A 27710-nucleotide genomic window follows, 5' to 3' on the forward strand; every position below is an offset into this window, starting at 1 on the left:
GGGCAACTCGTGCTGAATGGCTGGGTGTGGCCCCCAGGTGTGGCAGGCAGGATATGGCATGGAGGGAGGGTGCTATCCCTCCGTGTCTGAGCCTCGCTTTCTTTGTCTCAGATGCAGACGCCTGCCTGCCGATGACTGAAACATTTGAATAAAGGTCAAGGTGAATAACTTTATAATTACAGTCTCCTATCCACGCAAGCAGTCTCCCCCCTCCTCAGGGTTGCTGCCTCCCCTACTCAGAAGAGCATGGGAATGCCAGAGCAGTATCTACCCTGGGTGGACTACCTGTAGTCCGTGAGCATATCCAATGCCACGGCTGTGTCGGGTACTATCTCAGCTGTTGTGCTCAGGGAGTAAGGGAGAGCCCCTGCTCCCCTGGACCAGCAGCATTCTGGAGGACAGATGGAGAATTGACACACAAAAAAATGGGATATGCTAATCTCAAGTGCTGATAAGGACTGGGGATATGATGAACCAGGGCAGATGTGGGGAGGACCGAGGGAGAGCTCCAGCTGGGATGATCAGGGTAGGGCCTTTCTGAGGTGGTGGTGACGGGTGTTGAGCCATGACGGATGCGAAAGAGCCGGGGCAAGAATGTTTTGAGCCTGAGGAAGCAACTGCAGAGACCCTGAGGTGGAAGCCAGGTGGGTGTGGTTGAAGGACAGAAATCAGGCCAGTGTTGGGGGAATGAGTGGGGACAGATGAAGGGCTCTTCCAATAGTGTCCTGCGGAGCACAGCACAATTTGAATTTCATGCCAGTGGCCCTGGGGGCTGATTGGGGGGTGGTAAGCAGAGGACTGTTGTGATATGCCTCACAAGGTAGAACGGGGGTTCCTGGGGGGGGGGGGGAGAGGGGGTGGGGTGGAAAAGAGCAGAAAGAGGTAGACCAGTTGAAACGATACTACCCTGGTCCAGCTGTGACCAGACAGTGGCGTGCATAGCAGAGACATGGGTCAGAGTGAGATGCGAGGCAGAGCCAGGAGGAGGTACAGGTACCCTGGATATGGGATGGGAGGGGAAAATGAGCCATTGAGGGGGCTCCTAGGTGCCTGGCCTGAGCACCGGGGTAGAGAGTATATGTTTGCTAAGTGAGAGAGGGAAGACTTCTGGGGAGCATGGAGGGGAGTGGGCTTGTGTTTTTGAACATACTGAATGTGAGATGCCTGGCAGGCAATTTGGTATTAGAGTGTGGAGCTTAGGGAAAACATGTGAGCTGAAAGAGCTGTTTTGAGAGTACTCTGTTAATAGAAGGAATATCTAGCACAACGATAGGACTACAGTGAGAGACTAGGGGAGGGTCTGAGATCTTATGGAGAAGGAGCAGCCAGTGAACGGGGCATAAGAATCCACAGGCTGGCACAGACTTTACAGCCCTTTCTTCAGCCGGGCCAGTCTAGTTCCTACTTGGACAGGATTCAAGGGTCAAAATTGAACTAGCATGGCAAGTCACAGAGACTCTCTCATATCCCTCTCCTCCTAATAAATAAGGGAAGGGAGCCCACAGTTCTTGTGGGGCAAGACAGTAATGGTCATAGTGGACATAGTTCCCAACTGTGAAGGATATACAGGTAATAGACACTTTGTGTTAAACCGGGGGGAGAAGAGGTTAGAAGGGGCTCTGTCTGCATGGTACCCTTCTAGAATAATCATTTAAAGCTCTCACAATGAACAGGGGCCCCTGGTGCTTAATCTCACTGGTAAGATTGTGAAGGAGTTTGACATTCTGGGGATTCCTCTGGAATGATACAAAGAAATGTGGTTTAGGGGCACCTGAGTGGCTCAGTTGGTTGGATGTCTGACTCTTGGTTTCGGCTCAGGTCGTGATCTTATGGTTCTGAGACTGAGCCCTGCATCTGGCTCTGCACTCAGTGGGGAATCTGCTTGAGGATTCTTTTTCTCCCCCAACCCGCCCCAACTTGTGCATGTTCTCTCTCTCAAAAAAAAAAAAAAAATCTTTTAAAAAATGTGATTTAGAATTTGATTAGGTAGTCTGTTTCCTTGACCAGCTTTCTTGGACCTTCTAGTTCCTCTCTCCGGGTGGCTAATTGTTTTAACTATTTAGGTCTTAAATGCAAGCTGCATAATTAATATTGGGACCTGGGCAGGTCCTCCGTGAAACTTCATTCTTGTTTCCCTAAAATTAGGAAATCAAATGAGATCAAGCTGGGCTCCTTGAGCTCCTCCAGGAAACCAGGGACTGGTGGGGGTCGAAGGGCAGTGGCTCTGTCCAAGGGTACCAGGGCTCAGTTCCTGTGTGCGTGGCAGCCAGTGCTGGAGGAGGCAGCAGGGGCTGGGCCTCATACAGGGGGTGACACTCCAGTGGAATGAAAATGTCGGGAAGAGCTGGCAACAGGGCAGATGTTCTGCGGGGAATGGACAGCACTGGCAGAGCTTCTGCAGGGTGTGGGAATGTTGGTGAAGAGCTTGGTGGGAAGGATGCTTTCAGAGAGGGAGGGTTGGTCTGATTGGAGCCTGGGTGGTTGTGGTGGGGGAGGTGACGAGGCTGCAGTGTCGTAGGACCAGCTCCAGTGGTGACCTCATACTCCGCAGTGCTGCCTTATCTGAGGGGGATACATTCCCAAGACCCCTTGGGATCTTGGCTGCCTGAGACTGCAATAGTACCGAACCCTATATATACTCTGTGTTTTCCTATTCCTATTCCCTATTCTGCTTACCTCTGAAAAAGCTTCATTTATAAGTTGGGCACAGTAGGAGACTCATAACAATGGTAAAATTAAACAGTTATAACAATTTACCATAATAAAAATGGTGAATGTGGTCTCTTAAAATATCTTATCGTACTCTGCTCATCCTTTGTGTGATGTTGTGAGGTGTTTGTTACCTCACGTTTGTGAGCCATGTTCGGTGGCGTGATGAGGTGAAGTGAGGTGACTGATGTCAGCACAGGGACACTAGTGACTCTGTGTTAGCCTACTCCTGACCTTCCGACTAGGGTTGGAAGGAGGATAGCCTGCTTGCGGACCACGACTGACCATGGCTAACTGAAGCTACAGAAAGAGAAACCACGTATAAGGGAGACTATTGTATGGGAAGAGGTGATTGTCCTGTATTTTCTCATCTGTAAGCAGCCATGTGGAAAATCCAAAATGGGTTGAGTTAAAGACCTTCAGAAACATTGGGGCTGTGAATTCTGTGTGTTTCAAACCAGAAACCACGTTCAAGCTTCCTTTGACAAGAAGTTTTAAAGCTTTCTCTCAAAACCCATCTAATGGGCTCATTTTGGTGTTTTTCCTTTTAGTTGAGGGCATTTATGTTATCTAAAGCTACCTTTTGATACCTTCCAGCCTTTCCAAATGTGGTGTGGGCATTTGAGGCAAACAGCTCACTGCGTAAGATGTTGCTAAGTGTTTTGTTTTCAAAGACTGGTTTTCTCTGCAAATATATTCATCAGTAGGAATCGCTGAAATTAGGGCTGCTGACAACTCTAATAGGTCTAGTTGAGTTGGGGAAGTGGGTCAGCTACAGCGTGGGCCAGAGCACTCGTTTAGTGAGGGTCTTGGGAAGTATTTGCTGAATGAGTGAAGGAATGAACAGATGACTGAGGGGTTGTGCTAGCAAATTGGCAGCCAGCATTTCCATGTCATTTTACTCAGACTTACAGACAAAACTAAGAGAATATCACATCATTACAGTCTCACTTTTACATTTAAAAACTCCCAGTGCAGGGGCACCTGGGTGGCTCAGTCGGGCTGTGGGCTCCCTGTGCAGTGGGGAGGCTGCTTCTCCCTCTCCCTCTGCCCCTCCCCCCTGCTCCTGTGCACTCTCTCTTTCTCTCATTTCTTTAAAAACAATCTAGAGCCCTCAGAGGAGTGTCTGACTTGCGCTATGAGGATAACCAGCAGTGGGCAGTGCTCCTCATTGTCCACTGCTTTTAGAAGGCTCCCTGTAGAAATTGTTGAAGGTTCAAGGTTCCTCAGATTTTAAATCTGCTGGGTTGAAACCGTCAAGAATGAGTTGTGCAAGCTACTGTATGGACATGGCTCGTTTATTAAACGTACTGGCTGAGTGTCCTTGAAGCACTGAGCATGGAGCTGGATGGGAGGGGAGGCAGCAGTGAGCAGAACAGATGTGGCCTCGGCCCCTGGGCAGCTGACCCTGTGACAGGGGAGATGGACAGACAATAGGCAAGTCCTCCTAGGACTGACCATGGCTATTGCTATGAAAGTAAGGTAAATGCGAATGGACACCTGACCTAGCCTGGAAGGTATAGGAGGGTTTTTAAACAGAGACCTCAAGTTGAGTAAGGGGATTCGAGGGAGAGAGGAACGTGTACGAAAGTCCTGAGCCAGGAGAGAGAGCATGTGGTCGAGGGTTTGAAAGAGGCCCGGTCTAGCTAAAGGGTCCAAAGTGAGGGAAAACTTTAGCTCAGACTGTGCTCTTCAGAAATACCTAGCCTCAGCAAAAATATTTTAGGTTATCATCAAAATTTAAGTTCCCAGTGGCTGAGGACAATTTACTGTGAATAAGGAAGGGGACTGTTTAGATTTCTGGCCATGGTAGAAACCCTAGTGCCTATGAGGAAGTCTGTGTCCTAACCCCCTGTAAATTATCAGACTAAGTGGCATGGGGGACTTAAAGTTGCAAGTTAGGGGTTCTTCATCAGATGACATTAAGGCTAAGGAGATTATCCTGGATTACCCATGCCAGGCCAGTGTAATCAGAGGGAGCCTGCTAATGTGGAAGAAGGAGGCAGAAGATAGATTTGGAGCCGCATCACTGCTAGCCTCACAGAAGGAGGAAGGGGCCAGGAGTCAAGGAATGCTGGCAGCCTTGGAAGCCAGCTAGGGCAAGACCGAGTCTCCCATAGAACCTTCAGAGAGTAACTGCCGACACTTTGACTTTTACTTCTGAGCTACGGAACTGTAAGATGCTAAGTTTGTGTTGTTTTAAGCCACCAAGTTTGTGGTGACGTGTTACAGCAGCCAGAGAAAACCAGTACACCTGCCCAGGTCAGGGTCTCCTTGCAGAGATGGCTGTTGCCACCAAGTCAGTCGGTAGTAACGACCTCTGATGATGTGTTCGGCTCCAACACATCCTGTCTTTTTTTTTTTTTTTTTAATTATTATTATTTTTTATTATGTTAGTCACCATACAGTATATCATTAGTTTTTGGTGTAGTGTTCCATGATTCATTGTTAACATATAATACCCAGTGCTCCATGCAATCCATGCCCTCCTTAATACTCATCACCAGGCTTACCCATCCCCCCACCACTTCCCCTCTAAAACCCTTAGTTTGATTCCTGGAGTTCATGGTCTCTCATGGTTCATCTCCCCCTCTGATTCCCACCCACCCCCCGCTTCATTTTTTTCCTTCCTTCTAATGTCCTTCATGCTATTCTTTATGTTCTGCAAATAAGTGAAACCATATGAGAATTGACTCTCTCTGCTTGATTTATTTCACTCAGCATAATCTCCTTGAGTCCCACCCATGGTGATGTAAAATTTGGGTATTCTTCCTTTTTAATGGCCAAGTAATATTCCATTGTATATATGGACCATATCTTCTTTATCCATTTGTTTATCGAAGGGCATTTTGGCTCTTTCCACAGTTTGGCTATTGTGGCCATTGCTGCTATGAATGTTGGGGTGCATATAGCCCTCCTTTTCACTACATCTGCATATTTGGGGTAAATACCCAGTAGTGCAATTGCCAGGTCATAGGGTAGCTCTACTTTTAATTTTTTGAGGAACCTCCATACCATTTTCCAAAGCTGTGCCAATTTACATTCCTACCAACAACTACACATCCTGTCTTGAAGCAGCTGGCTGTGATGGTTCCTTAGTACATATTGATTATGCACTGCTGTGAGCCAGAGCCTGCTCTAGGAGCTTGGGATGAGTCTCTGGGTTTAAGACAGAAAGATCTGTGCCCTCGGAGAGCTTTAGTCCGTGTGCCGCACAGCCCTGAGCTCCACAGAGGGCTGATGAGAGTAGAGATTTCTAGCTCACCACCACTGGATATAAACTTGTGAGTGCAGAGTTCTCAGATCTATTTTTGAAATCTCCAAAAGACCGGTCACCAAAATAAGGAAAACATTTTAAGGTTTCATAACTTATATGTGTATATAGCTACACACACAGAGACAAGTATATTATAAATACACACACACACACACACACACACATTTTGGCTGGAAAGGCTAATAGGAGGTATTAGTCCGATGATTGATTTTTCTGGTTGCAAAGGAGAGAGAAGCAGGCCCTTTCTCCCCCATGAAAGAGCCTGACGCAGGCAGAGTTGCTGGGTTTAGATAAAAGCACAGGCAAGCTTTAATGCCTCCTTGCTTCTCTTTACCAGGTGGGGAAGAGAGGAGAAGAGGATCTTTAAGGAGAGGGAAGGACAAGACTCCTTAGCAATCTGGGCAGGCTGTCTGGGGTGCTGATGGTAACCGGGGCTGGTGCAGAAGTACTGTCCTGCTTCTGGCTGGAGGGAGAAGTATCTGTCAGTGGACACCTGGAGAGTCCATGTCGTCGGTTCTGGAGATGGCCTCTCCTAAGGCCAGGAGAGCTTTGGTGACCAGACATGGTGACCTCAGGTAGCCCAGACGTGGGGAGATGGGTTGTAGGGCCTCCCAGGCCAAAATAACTCACTAGTGCTTGTGAAACCATCCCCAGATCCAGCCATATAACTGGAATTTCAGGCGCAGGGTTTTAAAACTCAAGCTGTTGCATCAGTCAAGTTCCATTGCTAGCTTTATATCTGAGGCTGGGGTGACTGCATAATTTGTCTACCAAACTGGAATTATTTGTGTGAGGGAGAGGGAGTCCAGAACAACAGGTGTGAGCGAGGACTATTCTGGGAAGCCCTGGGTGCGTGGTCAGCTGAGCTAAGAGCTGAAAACTTTAACCGCTCTGTGGATAGTCTGGTGAGCAAAAATGACTCCATACAACGTGGCCTCTGTGTCGAGGGGACTAGGGTTTCCAGGAGAGAAGGTGCGACTGAGGGGCTTTCCTGAGATGCTTGTCCATAGCCCAGGGGGCCTCGAAGAGTTGTTTTCTGTATAGCCTGGACTATAATGCAAGATCCATTTTTTTCACCTCCAAATCATTTCACCTTATGTATGAGTTCTTAAAAAGTTGTTCTCCTGTGAGAGTTGCCTTCTTGATTACTTTATTTTGAACAAGAAAGTTCTTTTAGTTATAAACACATTAGCCTAATAGGACCTCCATCAGTTATAATTGTGGATGCGGATAGAGGTTAAATTGGTTTTAATATATTTTAAATAAAATAAATTGCTTTTAAAAAGGAGGCAAGGAAATTTACCTCCCATTTAGTAATAATTCCTCAGGATATGACACCATAATTGTAAGTCTTGGTTTGTGTTTATAAACTTTAAAATGTCCTGGGAATGCTCCTGAAAACTGAGTTAGATACGGTTTTCAGAAAGTAATGTCAAAGAAATATACGGAGTGTGAATAAAATCACTTCATGGAATACAAGTAAAGCTACTTTTAATGTTTAATATGTTATTTAAATGTTTGTACAGAGGATCAGATGTCAATTGGCTATTTCATCTATATTCAAAAAAACTTGTAATACAAATTGGCCAAAAAAAATACGTTTTGAAAATTTTTTTTTTCCAAGTGAGGAAATCGTATCTGTAGGCATCCATAGTCGATGAAGGGTGGTAGTAAGAGGCATTTTGGGAATCGCTGGGAGAAAGACCTCTTCAGACTGCAAGGAAATAGGGCTGAGGTGAACATTGGATTCCTTCACATGACTGGGGTTTGACTTAAGGTTGCAGATGGTGGACTCGCTGTGCGGTTTCCCTCCAGGCTCCTCAAGGCTCCATAAAGGGTGAGATTAGGTTACTACAAAATAGGAGGCAGGTAGTCTGGCTTACGACTGTAACAAGGGGGAGGAGCTACAGTCTGGAGCAGGTCATGCCGGGACTAGGGCAAACTGGAAAGGGTTTGCCCGGTGACCTGGGAATGATCAGGTAAGGCAGGGACTTGGGACTGAGGTCTAGATCTGGAAGGGGAGATCTATGTGCAAGACCACAGATGGCAGAGAGCACCATCAGCCCCCATGTCTGTACAGAGTATAGGCTGCTGGCATTCACACCTTGGCCAAAAACGAAACCAGAGCATTTTTTTGGTTGGGTTGGGGGTAGGGGATGGGAAGGTTGGCAGGTTTTACAGAGCTTAAATTGATTATAGCTCAAAAATACAGAATAGATTCTTACAGACAAGGCGGTTATGGTTATTTAAAAAAAAAAAACACAACTAAAAACCAGGGTTTTTCTAGTGTGAATGCTGGCACCCCCAAAATTTAAGGCTTCCTCCTCTAGCATTTGCTTTACAAGTGGTTTGCAATCTGATGGCAGCTCCCTATCCACTCAGTGTAAAGTGAATCCTGACCCCACCCAGGGCTCCCTTCAGAATTCCTACTCAGGGTGACACTAAGCCAAAAATGGACATTTTTTAGACAACACCAACACAGGAGAACCGAGGACTATGAGGCATATGGTGAGAGCTAGCAGCACAAAAGGGAATGGCTGAAGTAAGCCGAGAGAAACACTGGAAGAAACAGATAATCCAGGAACAGAACAAGAACTGGGTCGGGGTTGGGGGGAGACCTTACAGGTAAAATGCAATGCTTAGAATGTTAAGAACGCGTTGATCCACAAATTAAGAATAGAGTGTGCTATTAAGTAAAAGGCACAACTGGAACCAAGAAAGATCTTTTGGAGATAGAACTCCTGAAATTTAACTTTTTCAGTAGAAATATTAGAAAATCAAGTTGGAAAAACCTCAGAACCATAGACAGGGAGGGAGGCCAGGAGACCCAACACCTGAGCAGTTAAGGGGTTCCAGAAAGAGCACAGAAAATGGGATGCATGAAGTGATCGACGTGCCATGAGTCGGTCGGTCGAAAGAGCATGCAGTCAGAACACAGTAAGTGAATAAAGGCTCACATGCAGGTGCGTGGCTGTGCCTTGCAGAATGCCTAGGGTAAGTGAAGAGACTGAAGGTTCAAACAAATGAGAATTGGACTTCCATTAGGATTTTCGTTGGCACCGCTAGATACTAGGGTAAAGGCTGTAGCATCTAAGTTCTGAAGAAATTGTTTTTCAACCCAGAGTCCTACAATGCCATTTTTGTATCTGGAGGGACTAAGTTTATTTGTCATGTACTATACCCTAGGATGATTTTTAAAGAAAGTAATTAGAATAAGAGGGAAACCTGTTTTCTGAAGCAGATGAGCCCAGCAAGGCAGTCCTAGAACAGTTCGTGCAGTTGCAGAAGATCTGAGGCCTCTGAGGAGGAAACCCGAGCAAAGAAGCAGTCCTGATTTAATACAAGGTATGCAAGGGAGCTTAGAAATGATCGAGGCAAACAGTGTAAGGAAAAAGGCAATGAGAAATGCTAAGACAAGCCAAAGTCATGGTTCAAATGGGAAGTACAGCAAGCCGTTGATAGAATGAATGGAAGAAACGTCTGTTTGACCTTGATGCTGGGAGCAGTTTCCTTTGAGGCCAAGGGCTCTGATACTGGTCCCAGAGAGAAAGCACGTAAGTTCAATGTGGTCTGATTGAACACTGAATTTTTACCTGGTTATGTAAAAGAGCAGGTGTCTTGTGGTTACACAAGACAGCATGTAAGTGGTAGGCTAGTCTGACAATAGTGTAAAAATTTAGCTAATCGGTGGTAGGAGTTGGGGGGAAAGTGAGGGAGAAAGGGTCAGGGTGCTGATGGCTGCATCTCACCATTCAGGGAAGGGAGAGATGGTATGGAAAGTCAGTGAAGGGAAAATAGAAGGTTAAATACATTGTGTAAAACTTTAGGGGTAACAAATAGAAGAACTAAGATAATATAGTTACTAAACATGGGAAGGAAAGTGAAGAAGCAAGTAGTGTAATTTCTTCCCTTTCCATGTTGTGGGGTCCTCAGTTATGATCCAAAGCTGACAAATCAAGAAATAAAAGTAGAAGCAGAAGTAATGGAGATCCAGAGAAGTAAATCCAGATTTTTTTTTTTAAGAGGTTTTCCTCGATAATGGGGCTTGGGATGAGTTTGGAATTTGCTGCTTTCCATTATAAGTCCTTTCTTACTTTTTGGTTTCTTGTCATTTATTTATATGTATTTAACAAAAATTAAAAATGGAGTTTGAACTTGGGTTAAAGGTAGAGGTGACACAAATGCCATGGTAATGCCATCTTTTAATTTTTTTATTACTTAATTTGGACAAACTAAGAAGGCTGCACTTTATACACCAATAATAGTGTCCTTGTTCTAATGAAGCAATAGTTCATATTTCCTGGGACAAAGTCGTGGAGCTAGAAGGCAGAATCTTTAATCCTTGAGGAAACGAATTACTGCCAAAAACAATGAAGTAAAGCTGCTATTGTCCTTAGAGTTTTAAAAGTGGTCCAGTGTTTAGATCTTTTGGTTTGAAGTAGTTACACAAAAGTATACCAGCTCTATTTGGGAGAGAACTTGAGGATATGAAATAGGAGTGTGGCTCTCTTGAAGTCTGAAATAACTCTGAAATAGCATGAGAGTGGGTCCCGAATACTTGTGCCAGAAATTCTCATCTAGACTCCACAAAGACCTGAATTTATATCCTACCCTCAGTTTTATGTCAAGCTTGTGTCATCATTAGCCTTTGATATTGTATTTTGCTATTTCAAATTTTATTTTTTCTCTTTAAAGATGACGTGGTTTTGCAGGTTTTAGGTTTTTTTTTTTTTTTTTTTAAAGTTTTATCTAAGTAATCTTTACACCCAACCTGGGATCTGAACTCATGACCCCAGGATCAAGAGTTGTGCATTATTCCTACTGAGCCAGCCAGGCGCCTAGAGTTTTGTATTTTAAATGTGGCTTTTCAATATGTTGGAATCCCAAGCCGGGTTTTTATATCCTTATAGCTTCAAAATCGTGGAGGTGATTGTTCACTAGCCCCATGGAAAGCACTCTCGGAAGTAATTCTTCCTGTTCCTTTTGGTGTCTAAAACAATCCCAGTTCAAACTTAGATCCTCACCCTTCCTTGACAGTTTTTCTTTTGACCTGATAGGGGACTAGGCTTCTCAGACCCCCTTATGTTAATTTCTGCCATTTCCCTTTGAAGGCCGTAACTTCTATCCCCCGGTCCCTGTCACTGTGAATGTGACAGTTGAATTTGTCACTGTAGTTTTGAATTCCTCCATGCATACGGGGTGGGTCAGTAGTGACAGCAGCTGCTGTCACTGCTTCTTAGGAGGAAATGACCTGACTAGCCTAGCAGCTGCTGCCCAAGTCCCGGGCGTTGCTGTGGGTGTCCTGGCAGTGCCCAGAGAATGTGTGCTGCTTATACTGAGCCAGCATCAAGGGGCATTGGGGTCAAAGTGAAGAAAGCTGGGATTTGAACAGAAACTAGGTTCTGGTGTGGCCTTTGTGTTCCTCTGCATGCTGACTAACCCTTTTGGAGCTGTATGCAGTCCGCTAACTCAGGAGCCAGCGGTGTTTGAATGGCTTAGTCCAGTGCGCATCCTATAGGGCTTGGATGGGCTACATCAGGGATGGTGCCTTTGTTTGACTGGACACAGCTCTTTTTGATCATTTGTTCCTGCTAAGCATAACCTCCTCGAATGGGCTATGACCTCCTGATTCAGTCAGGGTTCAAGCTCCATTAAGAGTCTGCTTATTTCCTGACCCAGAGAAGACCACTTTTCCCTTGAGAATTAGGACACCTGCCACTTGAGTTTGGTTGGGGTTAGTTACTGTGTTCTTCCATCGAGGTGCTTCCTCATGTTTTCTATGATTCTGATTTTATCCAACTTACTTGCACCTGCCCCCCTGCCCCCACTGGTCATTGTTTTCCTGATTGTCCTATGAAGTGGGGTCCCAGGGAACCAGATGCAGCCAGAGCAGGGGCAGCCCCCCTGGTGATCGCTGCCTCTCTTTCCTCTGGCTGATGGGTGCCCAAGGCCAGGGACCAGAGGGCTCTGCCAAGGGCTGCAGAGCACCCGGGCCGCCCTCCATCTAAGGTAGCACAGATTCTGGAGTGGGCTCACTGTGCCAATTGTCCAGGGCCCTTGGAGGAAGAACTATGCTGTAAAAACGTGGGGGCAGCCCCCCCCCCGCCAGAAGGCAGTGTGGCTGTTTATGTTATTCTCCAGAGGCACATTTCTCTTATTTGCTGAGTTCTCTTTTCTTCTGTGTTTTCTGCCCCTCCCCACCCCCTCAAACCTTGCCCTTTCCAGTCTTCTGTATGGTTGGCTTTCCCCTGCAGTAAAATGTGTGGACTCCTACAAGAGCTTGGCGTTTTTATTCTAAATAGCACCATAATAAATTTTGTTAAGCATAAAAAGAAAAAAAAGAACTTGGTATTTTTAGCACATGTGAAATTGTGCTGCTACAGTCTCTGTAACCAGTTGGCAAAGTGGAATGAAATGCCTCCTCTTTCTCACTTGCCTGCTAAAGGCTTGCCTTAGCCACCTCCTGGTTGAGCAGAACCCGTGGAGGGCATGGAGGGCGGAGGTACCAAGGAGGGAGAACTAGGCAGTGGGCAGGCAGTTGGGAGAAAGGGGGCTGGGGGTAGGGGTGGGGTTGGGGTGGGGAGCTGCGGGTCTGCTCTGAAGGAGGACCGACTGTCCGACTGCAGAAAATAGAACAAGCTCCACAGCTTTTGAAACAACAGGAAAGCCGTCCATGCGCCTCCCCTGTAGAGCACAGCAGTGCCGGCAGTCCCTGGGCTCTGAGGGCTCTGCAGGTGCACATCTCTGGCCCTTTACCCCAGAACCCCCAGCTCTGCAGAGCAGACTGGCTCGTCCCCCAGCCCATAATATGGCATCACTGATTCCTACCCCGCCGTGTCCTCTGGCTCTTGCCCTGTCAGCTCTTGCCCTTGCCGCCTCTCACCCCATGGCTGCCTTGGGGACCCCGTTCCTTGCAGGCAGCTTTGAGTGCCCCCCGCCCCTGACCAAGGCACACCGCCTGGGCTGCTCTTGGGTTTCATACCTGCCTATGGGTCTGGTCCCCGAGGGCCAGAGTTTGGCAGGGAGGGGGCAATCCTTGCTCATTCTAGAAAGCTCTTGAAGGTTCATGGAATGAATGCCTGAATGAGTGAGTACAATGAACAGGAACTAGTAAGCCCAGCACCTGCCTTGGGTAGCTGCTGGGCTCCTCAGGTGCCAGGCTCCTCGGGTGTGGCTAAGGAGAGGAAGTGGTCAGAGAAGACTCTGTAATGACCTTGGAACTCCGGGGCTGCTCTTTACAGCCTTCCTGCTGGAGCTGGTTGCCTCTGCAGATAACCTCTCCCCAGTCTTCACCCCGCCCGATTCCAGGAACGCTTTCACTCTGCCTGCTGGCAGCCTTTCCATATTTTGCCTCCATCTGTTGGTTAACAGAGCGGTTCTTGTTTCTGTGTTTCATTGTGTAGGTTTTGCCCTTTCCCCTAGGTTAAAAATGCCTTATAGCCTAGGAAGCATTTGACAGGAATGGGAAAAATAGTGCTCCAAAGTAATTTTTTGTCCCTACACATATATATATGTGTGTGTGTGTGTGTGTGTGTGTGTGTGTGTGTATGTATGTATGTATGTATGTATATATCTAGCAGTGATCTTAGGGGATCTTAGGGGAGAGTAATTATCCTTCTTGCAAGGCCTCTGTTTTCTTTTCTGTAGAATTAGAGGGCTGTATGCTCTCTGCTGTTTCCCAGGCTCACATCCTGTGACTCAGTGCTATTGAGCCCAGCACTTGGCTAATCCCGCCCAGTCCCTGGGTCAGGGTTCCTTCCCCAGACCAGCCAGGTAATTGAGCTCGTTCACTTACGGCCGAGTCCAGTTCACCTCTCAACTGTTTGTGGGAGCTCCTGGGATCTGGGACGACATTGGTGGAATGTGTGTGTGGTGGTCCTGTGGCGATGCCTGTGGCCCTTTACCTTGCCCCTACCTTCTGCCAAGAAAACTTTCAGGCCCCAGGGACCTTGCCTTGGTCCTAAGTCTCCACTCCAGTTCTCTGTGTTGGTTCATGCTACTCATGCCTTCGTATGTGGGACAGAGTGTGGGTGCAAGTGGGCTGTGCCTGCCATGCAGGGGTGTGGGAGGAGGGATGGTACTAGGGACGTGTGATCCCACTTGAGCCAGCCCTCATTCTAGAACACTGTGCTTCGCTGGCCCTCCCCTCCCTGGACAAACTCTTGCCCCCTCCCTGTTTTTTGAGTGCATTTCCTTCTGCTGCACCTGCTGCATTGTGTCAGTTTAAATTTTCCTTATTGTTCAATCCTTTATTGGGATCAGAAAGACAGGTGGGAGGGACTGTTTTGTTTGTAGGGGTTTTTTTGATGTGTGTATGGTTTTTTGTTTTTGCATCTGAGATCTGTGGGTTTCTTAAAGGCAGGGAGTGGCTTGTTTTCTGTTTGAGGAGTTGTTGGCTCACATGTGTGTGTGTCCAGCTCTTTCCCCCAGCTCTAGCCTCATTTCTCTATCCCCTGAGGTGTGTTCCTTCCCTTTGTTACTGTTCCTAGCTGTTCTGTGAGTCAACCAGACCCACAGATGTGTGTGGACAGCATTATCAAAAGGAGCCCTGCAGAAACAGTGGGTTTCTGAAGATCTCTCCTGGCTGTGAAACTGAGATTTTTAAGGCTTGTCGGTTGGATTAGGGCCTCCTCTTTTTTTAAAAAAATATTTTATTTATTTATTTGACAGACAGAGATCACAAGTAAGCAGAGAGGCAGGCAGAGAGAGAGAGAGGAGAAAGCAGGCTCCCTGCCAAGCAGAGAGCCCAATGTGGGGCTCGATCCCAGGACCCTGGGATCGTAACCTGAGCCAAAGGCAGAGGCTTTAACCCACTGAACCACCCAGGTGCCCCTGGATTAGGGCCTCCTCTTAATGGAGCTAGCATTATTGGGGAGGGAGGGAAGAAGGCATAGTAGGATACCCAGTACACCAGTCATGCTGCCTAGACCCTCCCTGCCATGTCTGCAGACTGATGGGATGATGGAGGCTGAACCCATTTGGGTCAGGAGTTGCCAGAGTAAGAGCTGCTCTGGAAAGGCAGAGAAAGAAAGCACGAGAGCCGGGCAGAGGGAAGGAGACTCAGGCCAGTTGTATCTTGGGCAAGTTTAGGTTCTAAACAGTATTATTAAAAGATAAACTAACTAAGGCATATTAAAAAAAAACTTTACAAGTTGGAGCAAAAATCAATAGGAATCTGGCAGCGGCAGGTTGGAAGTGGTTAGGAGTGCTCTGCCAACAGGCACCAGGGGAAAGTCTCCTACAGAGAAAGTAGAAAAGCAAAGAAAAATTATTTAATCAGCTGTAGCTTAAAGCCTGGTTGGCTGTGTGTGATTGGTTGTCCCTTGGGTTTGATTTTATAACCTTGAGGCATTTACAGGCTTAGATAACTGCCACATCATTAAGCCACATGGGCCTAATGGCCTCCTTGTTTAATTAATTAGACAGAATGTGAACCGAAGATTCAGCGTCTAGCCAAAATTACCTTTGAGAAAAATGCCTCAGGAAGGCATAGTGTTAGATGTTGACATATCATTGCTTGTTAAGTTTAATGGGGCCATTTTCCCCCTCCAGTGTATGTTGAGTTCCATATGTCCTTGAATTAGGTTTAGGGGTCATGTTCTATAAACTGTATCTTTTAAATAAAACACCAGAATCCTACTCTGAGAGGTGCTGATACCATGAGAGATGGCACACTTTTCACGTTGTTTCAACAACCCCTTTCTGGGCTTGACTCGCCTAGCTCTGTGTGTGTGTGTGTGTGTGTGTGTGTGTGTATCTGTGTGTGTGTGTGTGTGTGTGTTGCAGGGACCAGCTACAGGACTCCACCCAGCACCCAAGCCAGTGGGGCATCTGGGAACTCTTGAACACGAATAATGCTGACATCTCCACATCACGGTTCTAACTGAAATGTTAATTGTGTTTGTTAAACTCAACTCTCCAAATTCTCTGCTTTGTCAACAGGCTGCTGGTGGGGGCCCCTCGGGCTGCGGCCCTTCCACTGCAGAGGGCCAACAGAACAGGAGGCTTGTACAGCTGTGACATCACCTCCCCGGGACCTTGTACACGGATCGAATTCGATAACGATGGTGTGTCCTTCTGTCCTCACTCTGTTCACTTGGCCAGACCCCACTTGCCTTTTCCATGAGGAGGGAGGGGGAGCCCAAGCCTTTGTTCTTGGAGAGAGAGCCTCTCTTAAATACATGTCTTGACTGTTTCTTGTTTGCCTTGAAAACATCTACTTTTTAAATGACGTTGGGATGCATACTGACTTGCCGCCCTTCCTAAGCTTGCTTTCTAAAACGATATGGTGTATGGATGTCGCCACCTAGTGTTGTTCTGAGGTTCTACAGGAGGCTGTTGAAAAACTAAATTCAGAGCAGCAAAGAGAATTGTGCAGAGCTTGTACTTGGCTGCCAAAAGTTCTCGCTTGCTGTTAAAATAGAAAGAGAAAGGCTGTTTTAAATATCAGAGCTCTCTAAAGTGAGAGCTGACCATCATGGATAATTTTGCCCTCTGGCTCCAACAGAGGCTTGTCTTGTGAGGGGTCTATGCTGAGCCGAGCAGTTAGCATACTGACAGGCTCCAAGCGAGCCAGATTTGACATACTTGGTCTAAGTAGACTTGCAGATTCATGTTTATGTTCTTCTCTTTTTCATCTTTTAGAAATAACCTTTGGTTTTTTCTTTACTTATTAGAAAATGATATATGTTAATTGTGAGAAAGTTGCAAAATACATCAACCTATATAAAGAAAAATCCCAAAACCATGGGTAATCTAGACATAATCACTCTTTAACATTATGGCATTTTGGCTTCACTCTACTTAAAGTTGTTTAGTTTTCACATTTTTGTAATGATTCAAGATTAAAAAAAAAGGGGGTGCCTGTCTTCTCACTGAGGAAGGCAAAACTTTAGATATAGATTGATACTGAAATAGACACATACATGATGGTGTTTGGGGTTTCTCTCTTTTTTGTGGGGGAGAGGTAAAAACTAAATAAGTTGCTTTCCTTTTTGGTATTGATAGAAAGATGTAAAGTGAATCTGAGGCCTTGTCTTCTCCAGAAAAGAAGAGAATAGTGCATGCTGTTATATGACAGATTTAGGACTATGTAGAGAAGTGCCCAGTTCTTGTTAGTTTGGATGACAGTTGGAGTTTGGAGACTGGATTTTCACATCACTGCTTTAAGCCGCACATGTTGGAAGATTACCCCTGAGTCTTATAATTTTCAAATAGGTTTTTGTACTCAGGATCCTGGTTGTCAGAAAGAGTGTAGGGCCACCATGTAAAAGCTATATAGTTTATGTAAAGAATTTTTAAGAAGGTTTTTTTTACCAGGAACCACTTACCTGTTTCTTCAAAGGAGAAATAATTTTTCTGGATCGAGTAACTGAATTTACTAAGGAGCAAGACTTGGAACCTAGGCAGAGTAGAAACCATCTTGTGTTTGTGTTCCTCTCTTGCTTCATTGCCTGCTTCATGACTTTGAAGTGCTAACTGTGTGTACGTAACCTGCGCTGCTTTCCACAGCCGACCCTTCATCAGAAAGCAAGGAAGATCAGTGGATGGGGGTCACCGTGCAGAGCCAAGGTCCAGGGGGCAAAGTTGTGGTAAGTGTGGAGAAGCATGCCCATTTCACAAGGTCTGAGTGCCTGTCGTCTGCCAGCACCAGGCCGACAACAGTGCGCAAGGCGGGCAGGGGCTCTGTATGTGGACAGTACAGAGGACTTGCTGCTTTGCAGCAGGAATTGATGTCAAGAAGAAATCAGGCATTATTTTTTCTGTGCTTCCTAAAGATGTTATTTATTTATTTATTTATCTGAGAGACAGAGAGCAAGCAGAGGGAGAAGGGGAGAGAATCTCAAGCGGACTCCATGCTGAGCATGGAGCCTGGGACTCGAGACTTGATCCTGTGATCCTGAGATCATGACCTGAGCTAAAACCAAGAGTCAGATGAGTGACAGAGTCACCCAGGCGCCCTTCTGTGATTTCTGATACACTTGGAAATAGTCATAAAACCTGCTTTTCTTTAGAGCTTTCAGACTCAAGGAACTTATTACTATACCTTCACTGAATATTCCTAAAATGCCAGCTGGTCTTTAGAATGCAGGAGAAAACTAGACGTGGTTTATGTCCCAGAAACTATGTGGCTTTTTTAGATGAGTTATAAAGAACATGGGAATGGTCATGGAAAGTAAGAGCGGGTAATTTAAGTCTGGTTGTTTGTTCTGAACATCTTCAAATATAAGTAGCAGTGGAGGAAGAAAGGGGTTTTTTAGTGGATTGTGGGAGGTGGCCTTGGAAATGCCTGCCTGGCTGGATCACAATGCTCTGTCTCTATCTCTTTTAAAATCCTCTTGCTCTAACAAATTGATACAGGATTTTGAAAAAAAAAAAAAAATGAGAATTTTACTGAATTCTAAGTTTTGATAATTAAGAGATCATCATTATAGGAAATCAACTTGAATGTCAAAAAGTCTATTCAGCCTGTGTTGTATGGAAAGTAACCATGAATACCTTGTAAAATTATAAAGAGTATTTCATTTTTTCTGGCGTGATTCACTCTGCTTTTAAAATAATCTTAATCTGAGTTTAGAGTACAAGTTAGGACTGATTATAAGGAAAAAATAGTGTGGGAAAAAGGGAAATGTCTTTGTTTTAGCTATGTCTGCCTCGTCCTAGGAAAATATGTCCGTGATTTCTCCCCTCTGGGACATAATTACAAATTTTCACCAACATACTGATGGGAAAGTTTATATGGCCAATAAAAGCCTATTAAGAAAATGAGAGACGATATTTCCTATTGTTTATGTGACAGGTCAGTTTACAAATACATTGCCTGTGGATTACAGACCGGCATTCAGTATTTGGACTGGAGCATTATCTTCCAGGCGAGAATAAGACAGAAGTCCTAGTTCTGATAATGCTAGATTGTGGTCCCCTCATGCCACTTTGGAGAACCGTTGCTGGTTTTGGATCCCATTCCAGGATGTGGGACACGTTTAACATCCTATTTAGAATTAAGCTCTCTTTATTACAAATTGATAAAATGGTCACTAATAAGCGTAAAGTCTGTAAAAATGAATGGGCTGCTTTATTCCTTCTGTTTGCAGACATGTGCTCACCGATATGAAAAAAGGCAACATGTCAATACAAAGCAGGAATCCCGAGATATCTTTGGAAGATGTTATGTCCTGAGTCAGAATCTGAGGATTGAGGATGACATGGATGGAGGAGACTGGAGTTTTTGCGATGGCCGATTGCGAGGCCATGAAAAATTTGGTTCTTGCCAGCAAGGAGTAGCTGCTACTTTCACTAAAGACTTTCATTACATTGTGTTTGGAGCCCCGGGCACTTACAACTGGAAAGGTAGGATGTGTATTTATAGCAACAGAGATTAGAATGACTGCATAATTTGTGTTACATGCACCTGTGATTGAGTACATTTGAAGTTAAAACAAAATGTTACAAGGCACTTGTATATTACAGAAGTAAGGTAGGATTTGTAATCTCTCAATTATATGATCTCAAAAACAGTGGTGGAAATGTTTCTCCTTTCTCAGCAATTTGCGTTAATACAAGTAGTTAACTTTTTTCTCTAAGAATATAATAATTAACATCCGTAGTTTTTTCTGTTTTGTATTTTCCTGTTTCTTGAGGCTAAAAGTGTTTTAAGTTTTAATGCTGGCAGACATTTCATTTTAAGGTAGTGATCTGAAAACAAAATAATTGTGTAGTATCATGTACAAGTAACAGTATATTAATACAGACATTTTTTTCATTATATCTTAAAAGACTGTTTTGCTAGTAAAGCAGAGAAGTTAGAAGGGTAGATGACAAATTAGAGCATTGTGAGATGATAAATTTAGATAATTTATGGGAAAGTTGTTTAATGGTATCATTTAATTATGATTGTGATGTGGGTAAAAGGAGACACTGGGAGGGAGTGGGGAGAAGGGCCCTCAGTTTGACAGAGTTTAACTTCTCTCAAGAAATGAGGCTGGCATAGAAAATCACTGTGTCACGAAGGACAGTTAACTCTAACGTATAATGAAGAGAAATGCATGGGATTTAGACATCATTTTTCTAAGAAATTTATTAAAATAAATGTGTTATAATATTTTCTGTAGTTAAGAATAACTTAGGAAAATTTTCCCTTTTGCACTCGAAAAAAACTCCCAAGTTTGAATTCCTATTAGATAGAATCCTTGAGGAACATCTTCCCCTTTATGTCATCCATAGTAACCTTTGGGAGGAGTTTCCTTTGACCTCCCCACTCCCAACATAGTATTTGTCAGGTATGTTTACCTCATCCAAATAACACATAGAATTTAGAAATAGTTTTGTCATAACAAGAATAAATGCCATTTATGGTTGAAATAACAAAAACACCCATGAGTTATGTATGTATGTATTTATGGGAAACATCTTTTACCTGCTTTAAAAACCCTGATTTAAAATGTTACCATTTTTAAAAAGTCACATAGTGGGCTTACTATATGAAATCTTTTCTTTTTAATTGTTAATTTTGAACATTTTAGAAAGATGAAATCTTGGTTCGGGTGGTTTGGAGAAAGGGTCAAAACATTTCAGCTTTACACTCTGGTAAAGTAGGTAAATTGATGGTAGGATGACAGACAATATAAAATACATCAGGCTCTTGTAATTTCTAAAAAGTTACTTTCTCTAGATTTAGTTAACCAAGTAAACATTTCATTTTCCATCCAGTTTTGTGGCATTACAGAGAATTCCTAAAAATGCATTTTTTTTCATTACTGGAACAAACTTCTTTGTAAAAATTCACATAAACATGATTCTTTAAACTTTAATAACCTCAAAAGCCCTCTATTTCCTCTGCCCTTCTTCCTCCAGACTCCTCTTCTTGTCCTTATGAACATGAGGCATGTGTATTAGGAACCATCTCTTTTATTTTGTTCCATCTTCATGGTTTTTTGTTGTTTTTTTGCCATTTCATTTCTTTAGGCATCGTTCGTGTAGAGCAAAAGAATAACACTTTTTTTGACATGAACATCTTTGAAGATGGGCCTTATGAAGTTGGTGGAGAGACTGACCATGATGAAAGTCTAGTTCCTGTTCCCGCGAACAGTTACTTAGGTAGGAATGAGCGCAGCTGGTATGCCCGCCTTTCCAGATACCTCAGTGAGACCCTGTCCGCCCAGGACCCTGGACCTCGAGGCTGAGAATAGGCCAGGAGGAGCCAGGGGCCTGTGGCTGTGCTGATGGGAATTGGATTTAAGCTTTGGTGATCCTGAGGTAACCTGGGTGATGCTTGGGACTCTTCCCTTCCGACCTGGGCCAGCAGTGGCCTCTAACTGGAAACAGGCTGTTGGGACAGGGGGTGGTGGGGAGAGGCAGGGATGTCGGCAGCGAGCTGAGCTGCCTCCTCTCTCCCTCCAGTGCCTCTTTCTAGAGATACTCTTAAGAGCTACATTTATGAAGTTACTCTGAAGTGGCAGGTCAAGACCTTCAGGTCCTTTCTTGGTGACCGTTGTTCTCCAAGGGTCAGCTCTGCTTCCGGACTGGGGCCCCCCTGTCACAGGCCCCCTGGCCGGTGGCATGGTGGCTTTCCAGTGGCAGCTGAACAGCACTGCCAGAGCAGCTTGGAGGACCCCCAGACTGTGTCTAAGTGCCAGTTCCCTAACTCCTCAGGCTCATTTGCATTACTAATGGGTGTCCTAAATTATTCATGTGCATTATGGTAATTACACAAAGGCTTTTAAAAGCTTTAATTCTTGGTATGAGTTGACATAAAGAATAATTACTGTACATTTCTTGGGAAAAAATGTAAAAAAATCTCCTAAACCTAAATAGTGACCTACTTTTTTTTTTTTTTTTTTAAAAGTACCCCTGTGCTAGAGATGTTACTGGAACAATGGAAGGTAAAAAGTAAAAACACAAGAATAATTCTAAACAATGTGTTAGTAAGCATATTCTAAAATATTCTAATTATAGAGATATGCATAAATGGTACTGTTAATTAATAAAACAAAAAACAAAAACAAAGCCACAACTTTTCAGACACTCCTTATTCCAAATAAAAATCTGGAAGAGGGCAGAGAAGAGGGCAGAGACAAATTAAACTTACCACTTGTTAAGTGCCAACCATGTGCTGTATTTATTGCTATACAAGTTGTACTTGACCTTCCCAACAATATTATAAAATCAGTATGATTATCCCTCTTTAGCTGATGGAAAAAAACTGTGACCTAAGGAGATTCATTTCTTAGTCCAAGGTCACACAGTTGCTCATCCCTCAGCCAAGGAAAGAAAGGCTCGTGGAAATGAGGCAGGATGCGAAGCAGCTGGGTGTGTGAGTGCTGGGTCCGTGGCTTTGCAGGACACAAACGGGACGCAGATGCCATCCGTTTGCAATCTCAATTACTCAGTATGGTTTTTCAGGGTAAATACCATCAACACACAAGTATGTTCTTTGAATATATTTTAACAGGCAGTCTCTCATCAAATGTGTTATTTAGGGATTGTTTTTGATGAGCAGTAATTTTAAATTAAAATTTAATGTAATGGTCAAGAAACCCGGTCAGGGTTTTCTGGTCAAGAAACTACCACTTTGGTCTTTAAGATAGATGCCCGTGGATTTTTACAAACAGTTGCTCTTGGAGCATTCAGGAAGTTTCAGTGTATTTTATTAAACACATTAGCCCCTTTTAAGAACAGGTTGCCTCAAAAGAGGCTGCCTGGAGGGGGAAAGAATCCAGTTCGTGTTGTCACATTTTTGTTGTCCGTGCTGTCCGTGTGTCTATGGTTTCAAAAAAATCAATGGGCTTGAGGAAGCAAGTGACCTGCTTGTGGTTTTGGAAGCTGGTGAGGCTGGCCAGCTAGAGGCGGGGGTGGTCACCTCGTGCAGCGGGAGCCTCGGGAGCTGGCAGGCCTCTTACAAAGCATAATTGCTTTCTCTTCAATCTTTTCCGTTCCATGCGTGTGTCCAGGCCTGCTGTTTCTGACCAGCGTTTCCTATACAGATCCTGATCAGTTTGTTTATAAAACACAGCCTCCCAGGGAGCAGCCCGGCACATCCCCCGATGTGATGATGAATAGCTACCTAGGTTTGTGACCTCTGAGATGACAAATAAATCGTCTTGGTCATGGTCATTTAAAGAAATTTTTTTGGGGGGGGGAGATCCATAAATCTTTTTATTTTCTATTCCATTTCGAGTGAAGCACACTTAAAAGCACGCCAGGCTGAGGCTCTGCCGCCAGGTGGTTTGCAGAGCTGGATTTGATTACATCACCCTGTTAGAAACTCGGAGCTCATCATATTCTCCAACTCACTTCACAGTTTGAGAACTGCAACAGTAGTGGTGAAGCTTTTTGTAAATCACAGTAAGAAGGGTGAGCTTATGCTCTCTGGCATCTGCCTCCCCTCCCTATAGGAATATTTGCTCAGTTTGAGTGGTTTTGACAGAGACATTGATATGCACCTGCTGGCAGATCTTGGTCTGTTATCTGACCCCCCAGCTGATGCTTCCTAAACGTGATGCGCCTCACGTTTTCTGCCCTCCGAATGAGTATGTGATTATCATCAGTGAGAACGTGCTCACCTCTATTGTTTTTACGAGGTTCTCAAATACTCCCATCTCACCGGTCATGGTCTTGTTTGCATGTTTGTGTCTGAGAATTAAGTTGGTCCGAAATACTGAAATGCTGTCTGTGGTAGATGAAGGATATTAGCATTTGTTTTACCAAGGAGATTGATGAATGTAGAAGTTACTAATCATTACGTTATAGCAGAACCCTATAATGTGCACTCAGGTATGTTGGTCTGTACTTTCCCATGATAATTTAGGATCTAGCTTGATCTCCTTTTATCACAGTTCTAGTATCAAAGTAGAGTGCACATAGCTTTGGAAGATGCGTGAGTGTTTTCATGATTCAAGTTACACATAAGCTAAGTAGCACAGGTAATTTCTGTGAAAAAAGTCTTCATGTATGTCACAGAAAGCCATGACCCTAGCCTACTGCTTTGTACTTGGGTCAAACTCTTTCATGTTGTAAGTGTGACAGCTGCTAAAAAAGGCCTGGAAGGAGTGGGGTGGGAAGCCAGAGGCAAAGGTGGTGATGGCGTTACCGTGTTAGATGCCTCCTGAAATACATGGTGACGTGAACTATGACTTTGTTTTTCTAGGCTTTTCTTTAGACTCAGGAAAAGGTATTGTTTCTAAAGACGAGATCACTTTCGTGTCTGGTGCTCCAAGAGCCAATCATAGTGGAGCTGTGGTTTTGCTAAAAAGGGACATGAAGTCTGCTCATCTCCTCCCTGAATACATCTTTGACGGGGAAGGTCTGGCTTCTTCATTCGGTTATGACGTGGCAGTGGCGGACCTTAACAAAGATGGGTAAGTGCGTCTTCGGTTACTTTCCATCTGCCAAGAAACCGTGGGTTCTTGGGCATTTTTCAGTCTTGAGCCATCCTTTCAGGTTCGTTGACTCAAAGAATATTTTTGCTGCCAGATCTTTACCTTCCTGCCATGTTTTTATCACTTGTCTTTTGGCAGCAGATGTTCATTACCGTCCTCGGGTTATTTACATTTTCAGTTTTTCGTTTTCACTCATATTTTGGGTCTGTGAGAATTAAAATACGGAAAACCACTAACTCGAAAAATGACACCTACGTGGTTCTTTTGCTGTGGCTTCTCATGGGGCTGTGGGAGCATCCAGAATGTCCTTTTAAAAACCGGAATCGGCGACAAAGTAATAGTTATGTCCGGGGGTGGAGGTTTGGGGGGTGGGTGGAGGGGAGCAGAGTCTGCGCACTCTCGTTCCAACTCGGGGCCTGTCTTCAGGTTCTTCCCGCTGATACCTTCCTGTGGGCATTCATCGTGGGCTATTGTGTAAAATGTTTTACCTAAACCTAAACACTTATATACCTAAACATTACATTACCTGAACATTACATAAATACACCTTCAAAAATGTTTTAATGGATGAGAAATCAATTCCAGATTTGAGGTCCTTTCTGCGTCCCGTCTCTGTGTCCTTAGTACCTTGGCTGATGGCATTCTCTGTGAGCTCGCTGGTATTTTAGCGGATGGTTCAGTTTTATCCCTCGTTATGTTTTTAGGTGGCAAGATATAATTATTGGAGCCCCACAGTATTTTGACAGAGATGGAGAAGTTGGAGGTGCCGTGTATGTTTACATTAACCAGCAAGGCAGGTGGAGTAAAGTCAAGCCCATTCGTCTTAATGGAACCAAAGATTCTATGTTTGGCATTGCAGTAAAAAATATTGGCGACATTAATCAAGACGGCTACCCAGGTAATAGATTGTGAAATAGTTATGATGCTCACAGGCTGATTATTTGATTGTCCAAAATAATGAATGCTTATGGCATTGTACTGGGATTTTGTTCGTTGATTTATGATTTTTGTTTGTTGATTCTGTTGATTTTGTTTGTTGAAATGTGATGTTGTCAACAGATATTGCAGTTGGAGCTCCCTACGATGATATGGGAAAGGTTTTTATCTATCATGGATCCCCGAATGGAATAAATACCAAGCCAACACAGGTAACCAGACAGCCTCGGTTTCTACAATGAGGGTCTCCACGTTTTGCCTTGCAGTAGGATATTGGGTTTATGTGCATTTTCATGCTACTCATGTTTGATTGACAAATCTGTAATAGTATGAACTTTGTGCTTTTTAAAAAATGTACCATTAGAAGATAGCTTGAAAATAGATTTAAAATAAGCACATCGTTGCATTTATTTGTAAAATTTCTTAGATAAATTGGGAATCAAAGTAGTCTAAGGAAAAAGACTGTTTTACCCAGATAGCATAAATAAATGGAAATGTGAGCTCTTTCCTTTAGCGGGATACTAACTGGAGGTAAAATGTGCAAAAAACTGAAACAAACCAACCAGATGGTTGTGATGACATGGAGAATTGAGATGCCAAAAATTTAAAATTGCCTTTGAGAAAAACAAGACATTTGGAGGGCAGGTAGAGAGGTTTGGTATATAGTAAAAGAAGCTCATCAAAAATTGGCCCCTTTATCCTTTGAGATAGAATGTAGATCAGATGACTTCTATGAGATAAAATGTATGAAGTGTTGGAGCACATGTGTGCTTATAATTTATTTATAATTTAGTATAATTTATAAGTAAACTCTTAGACTTCAGTGTATGAGGAAACATTTGGCTTTTTCAAAGCATCAAGAAGCTCATTTTGGTGGCCCATTGTTGATTCTGATGCCCTGTTCATTTCAGATTCTTGAGGGTAAATCCCCTTATTTTGGATATTCAATTGCTGGAAATATGGACCTTGATAGAAATTCCTACCCTGATGTTGCAGTTGGTTCCCTCTCAGACTCAGTGGCTGTGTTCAGGTGTGTGATCTCTGGCTTCAGTTAAGTATGTTCAATATTCAGCTTTAACTCAGATTTTGACCTTTTTAATTGAAAATCCTAATACCCATATTTCAAAGTTTAAGGTTTATATGGATTTTGAAGATTTTTTTAAAAAGTGATATAACAATATAAGAACTATTTTGTAATGCCTCACTAATTTTGAATTGAGAAAGAAAATCAGAACTGGTGAAAATTTTTACTTCATAGGTACTTTTAAAACCTTATATTTTCTTAAAAGAGGCAACATAAAATTTGACAGTACAAAAGATATAAGGAAGGAAATAAGAACCCCCCTGTCTCTCACGATCCATTAGTCAGCTCCAAAATTTTGGTTTATATCCTTTTAGTCTTTCGTGTTCTGTGAGTGCCTGTGTATATTTAACGAAACGGAGCTCACAGTGTACGTATTGTTTTGTAATCTGCATTTGTCTGTAATGCTCAGTGGACTTTGTCCACATCCGTGAGTTTATCGCGCACAGGGGCTTTTCCCCTGTCCTTGAATACTTTTCTGCGATGAGGTTACTGGCTGCCTGTAAGGTGTCACGAGGCCAGGTCTGGTTTATTTAACCATCACCCTACTGTCCTTGGATATTTATGTCCCTTTCTAGGTTTGTTTGTTTTGTTTTGTTTTGTTTTTCATGATACACCAGCTGGCCAGCATCCTTTACTTTTGTTCACGTCCTGAATTCTTCCCTCACGATAAATTCCCAGAAGTGAGTTTGCCAAGTGGAGGGCATATGTGTTTTCAGACTTTCGATTCACATTCACCAAAACGACCTCCAGAAAGGCTGCCTCGGTTTGCCCGTCAGCTTTGCTTGAGTCCCCATTTTCCTAGCGAATTTCATCACTGCTGGGACTCACCATTTAACATCATTTATTTCATTTGTAATTTGAGAAGTAGCACGTTCTTGTAAAAGAGTTAATACACAGTTGTGGAAAATGCAAGTTCCCCAATATTCCCATCGTCCACAAAACAACTTTGGATAGTTTTGGGTATCTTTCTGCTTCGAGGGCTTCCTCAAAGGGCCATTCTCACTGCTCTAACCTGGGTCTTAAAAATCTAATCTTTGTTGGTTCTCTGTCCTTGTCAGTATAGACACATCCATCTTATTTTTTTTAAACAAGCTAATATTGTTTCGTTATAAGCATTTAATCTTCAATTAATGGAATTTTTAGTCTCTGATCTTTAGCTAATGTAAACAGTGTGCTACAGAATATTATACATCTCTATTTGTTTTTTTTTGTTGTTGTTGTTGTTTTAAGAAAAATTCCTAGAAATAGAATCCCTAGGATACAGGTTAGAACATTTTTGTATTAATACATATATCTACAGAGAGGTTGTGACAGTTTATTGTCATGG

The 27710-nt window shown here is 43.7% G+C and overlaps 1 protein-coding gene across 2 annotated transcripts in view; it reads left to right on the forward strand.

Moving 5' to 3' along the window:
* The window catches only part of ITGA6 (integrin subunit alpha 6), a 77758-nt gene that overhangs the window by 20692 nt on the left and 29356 nt on the right, over positions 1 to 27710 (forward strand). For both annotated transcript variants that reach the window (XM_059394169.1, XM_059394167.1), the window contains exons 2-9: positions 15929 to 16053; positions 17498 to 17577; positions 19081 to 19336; positions 20951 to 21082; positions 24132 to 24342; positions 25068 to 25261; positions 25423 to 25511; positions 26211 to 26329. In XM_059394169.1, the coding sequence (XP_059250152.1) occupies positions 15929 to 16053; positions 17498 to 17577; positions 19081 to 19336; positions 20951 to 21082; positions 24132 to 24342; positions 25068 to 25261; positions 25423 to 25511; positions 26211 to 26329 (1206 nt within the window). The remainder of the gene's footprint in view (positions 1 to 15928; positions 16054 to 17497; positions 17578 to 19080; positions 19337 to 20950; positions 21083 to 24131; positions 24343 to 25067; positions 25262 to 25422; positions 25512 to 26210; positions 26330 to 27710) is intronic.

The sequence above is a fragment of the Mustela nigripes genome, chromosome 3 (genome assembly GCF_022355385.1).
Source record: "Mustela nigripes isolate SB6536 chromosome 3, MUSNIG.SB6536, whole genome shotgun sequence".
Lineage (NCBI taxonomy): Eukaryota > Metazoa > Chordata > Mammalia > Carnivora > Mustelidae > Mustela > Mustela nigripes.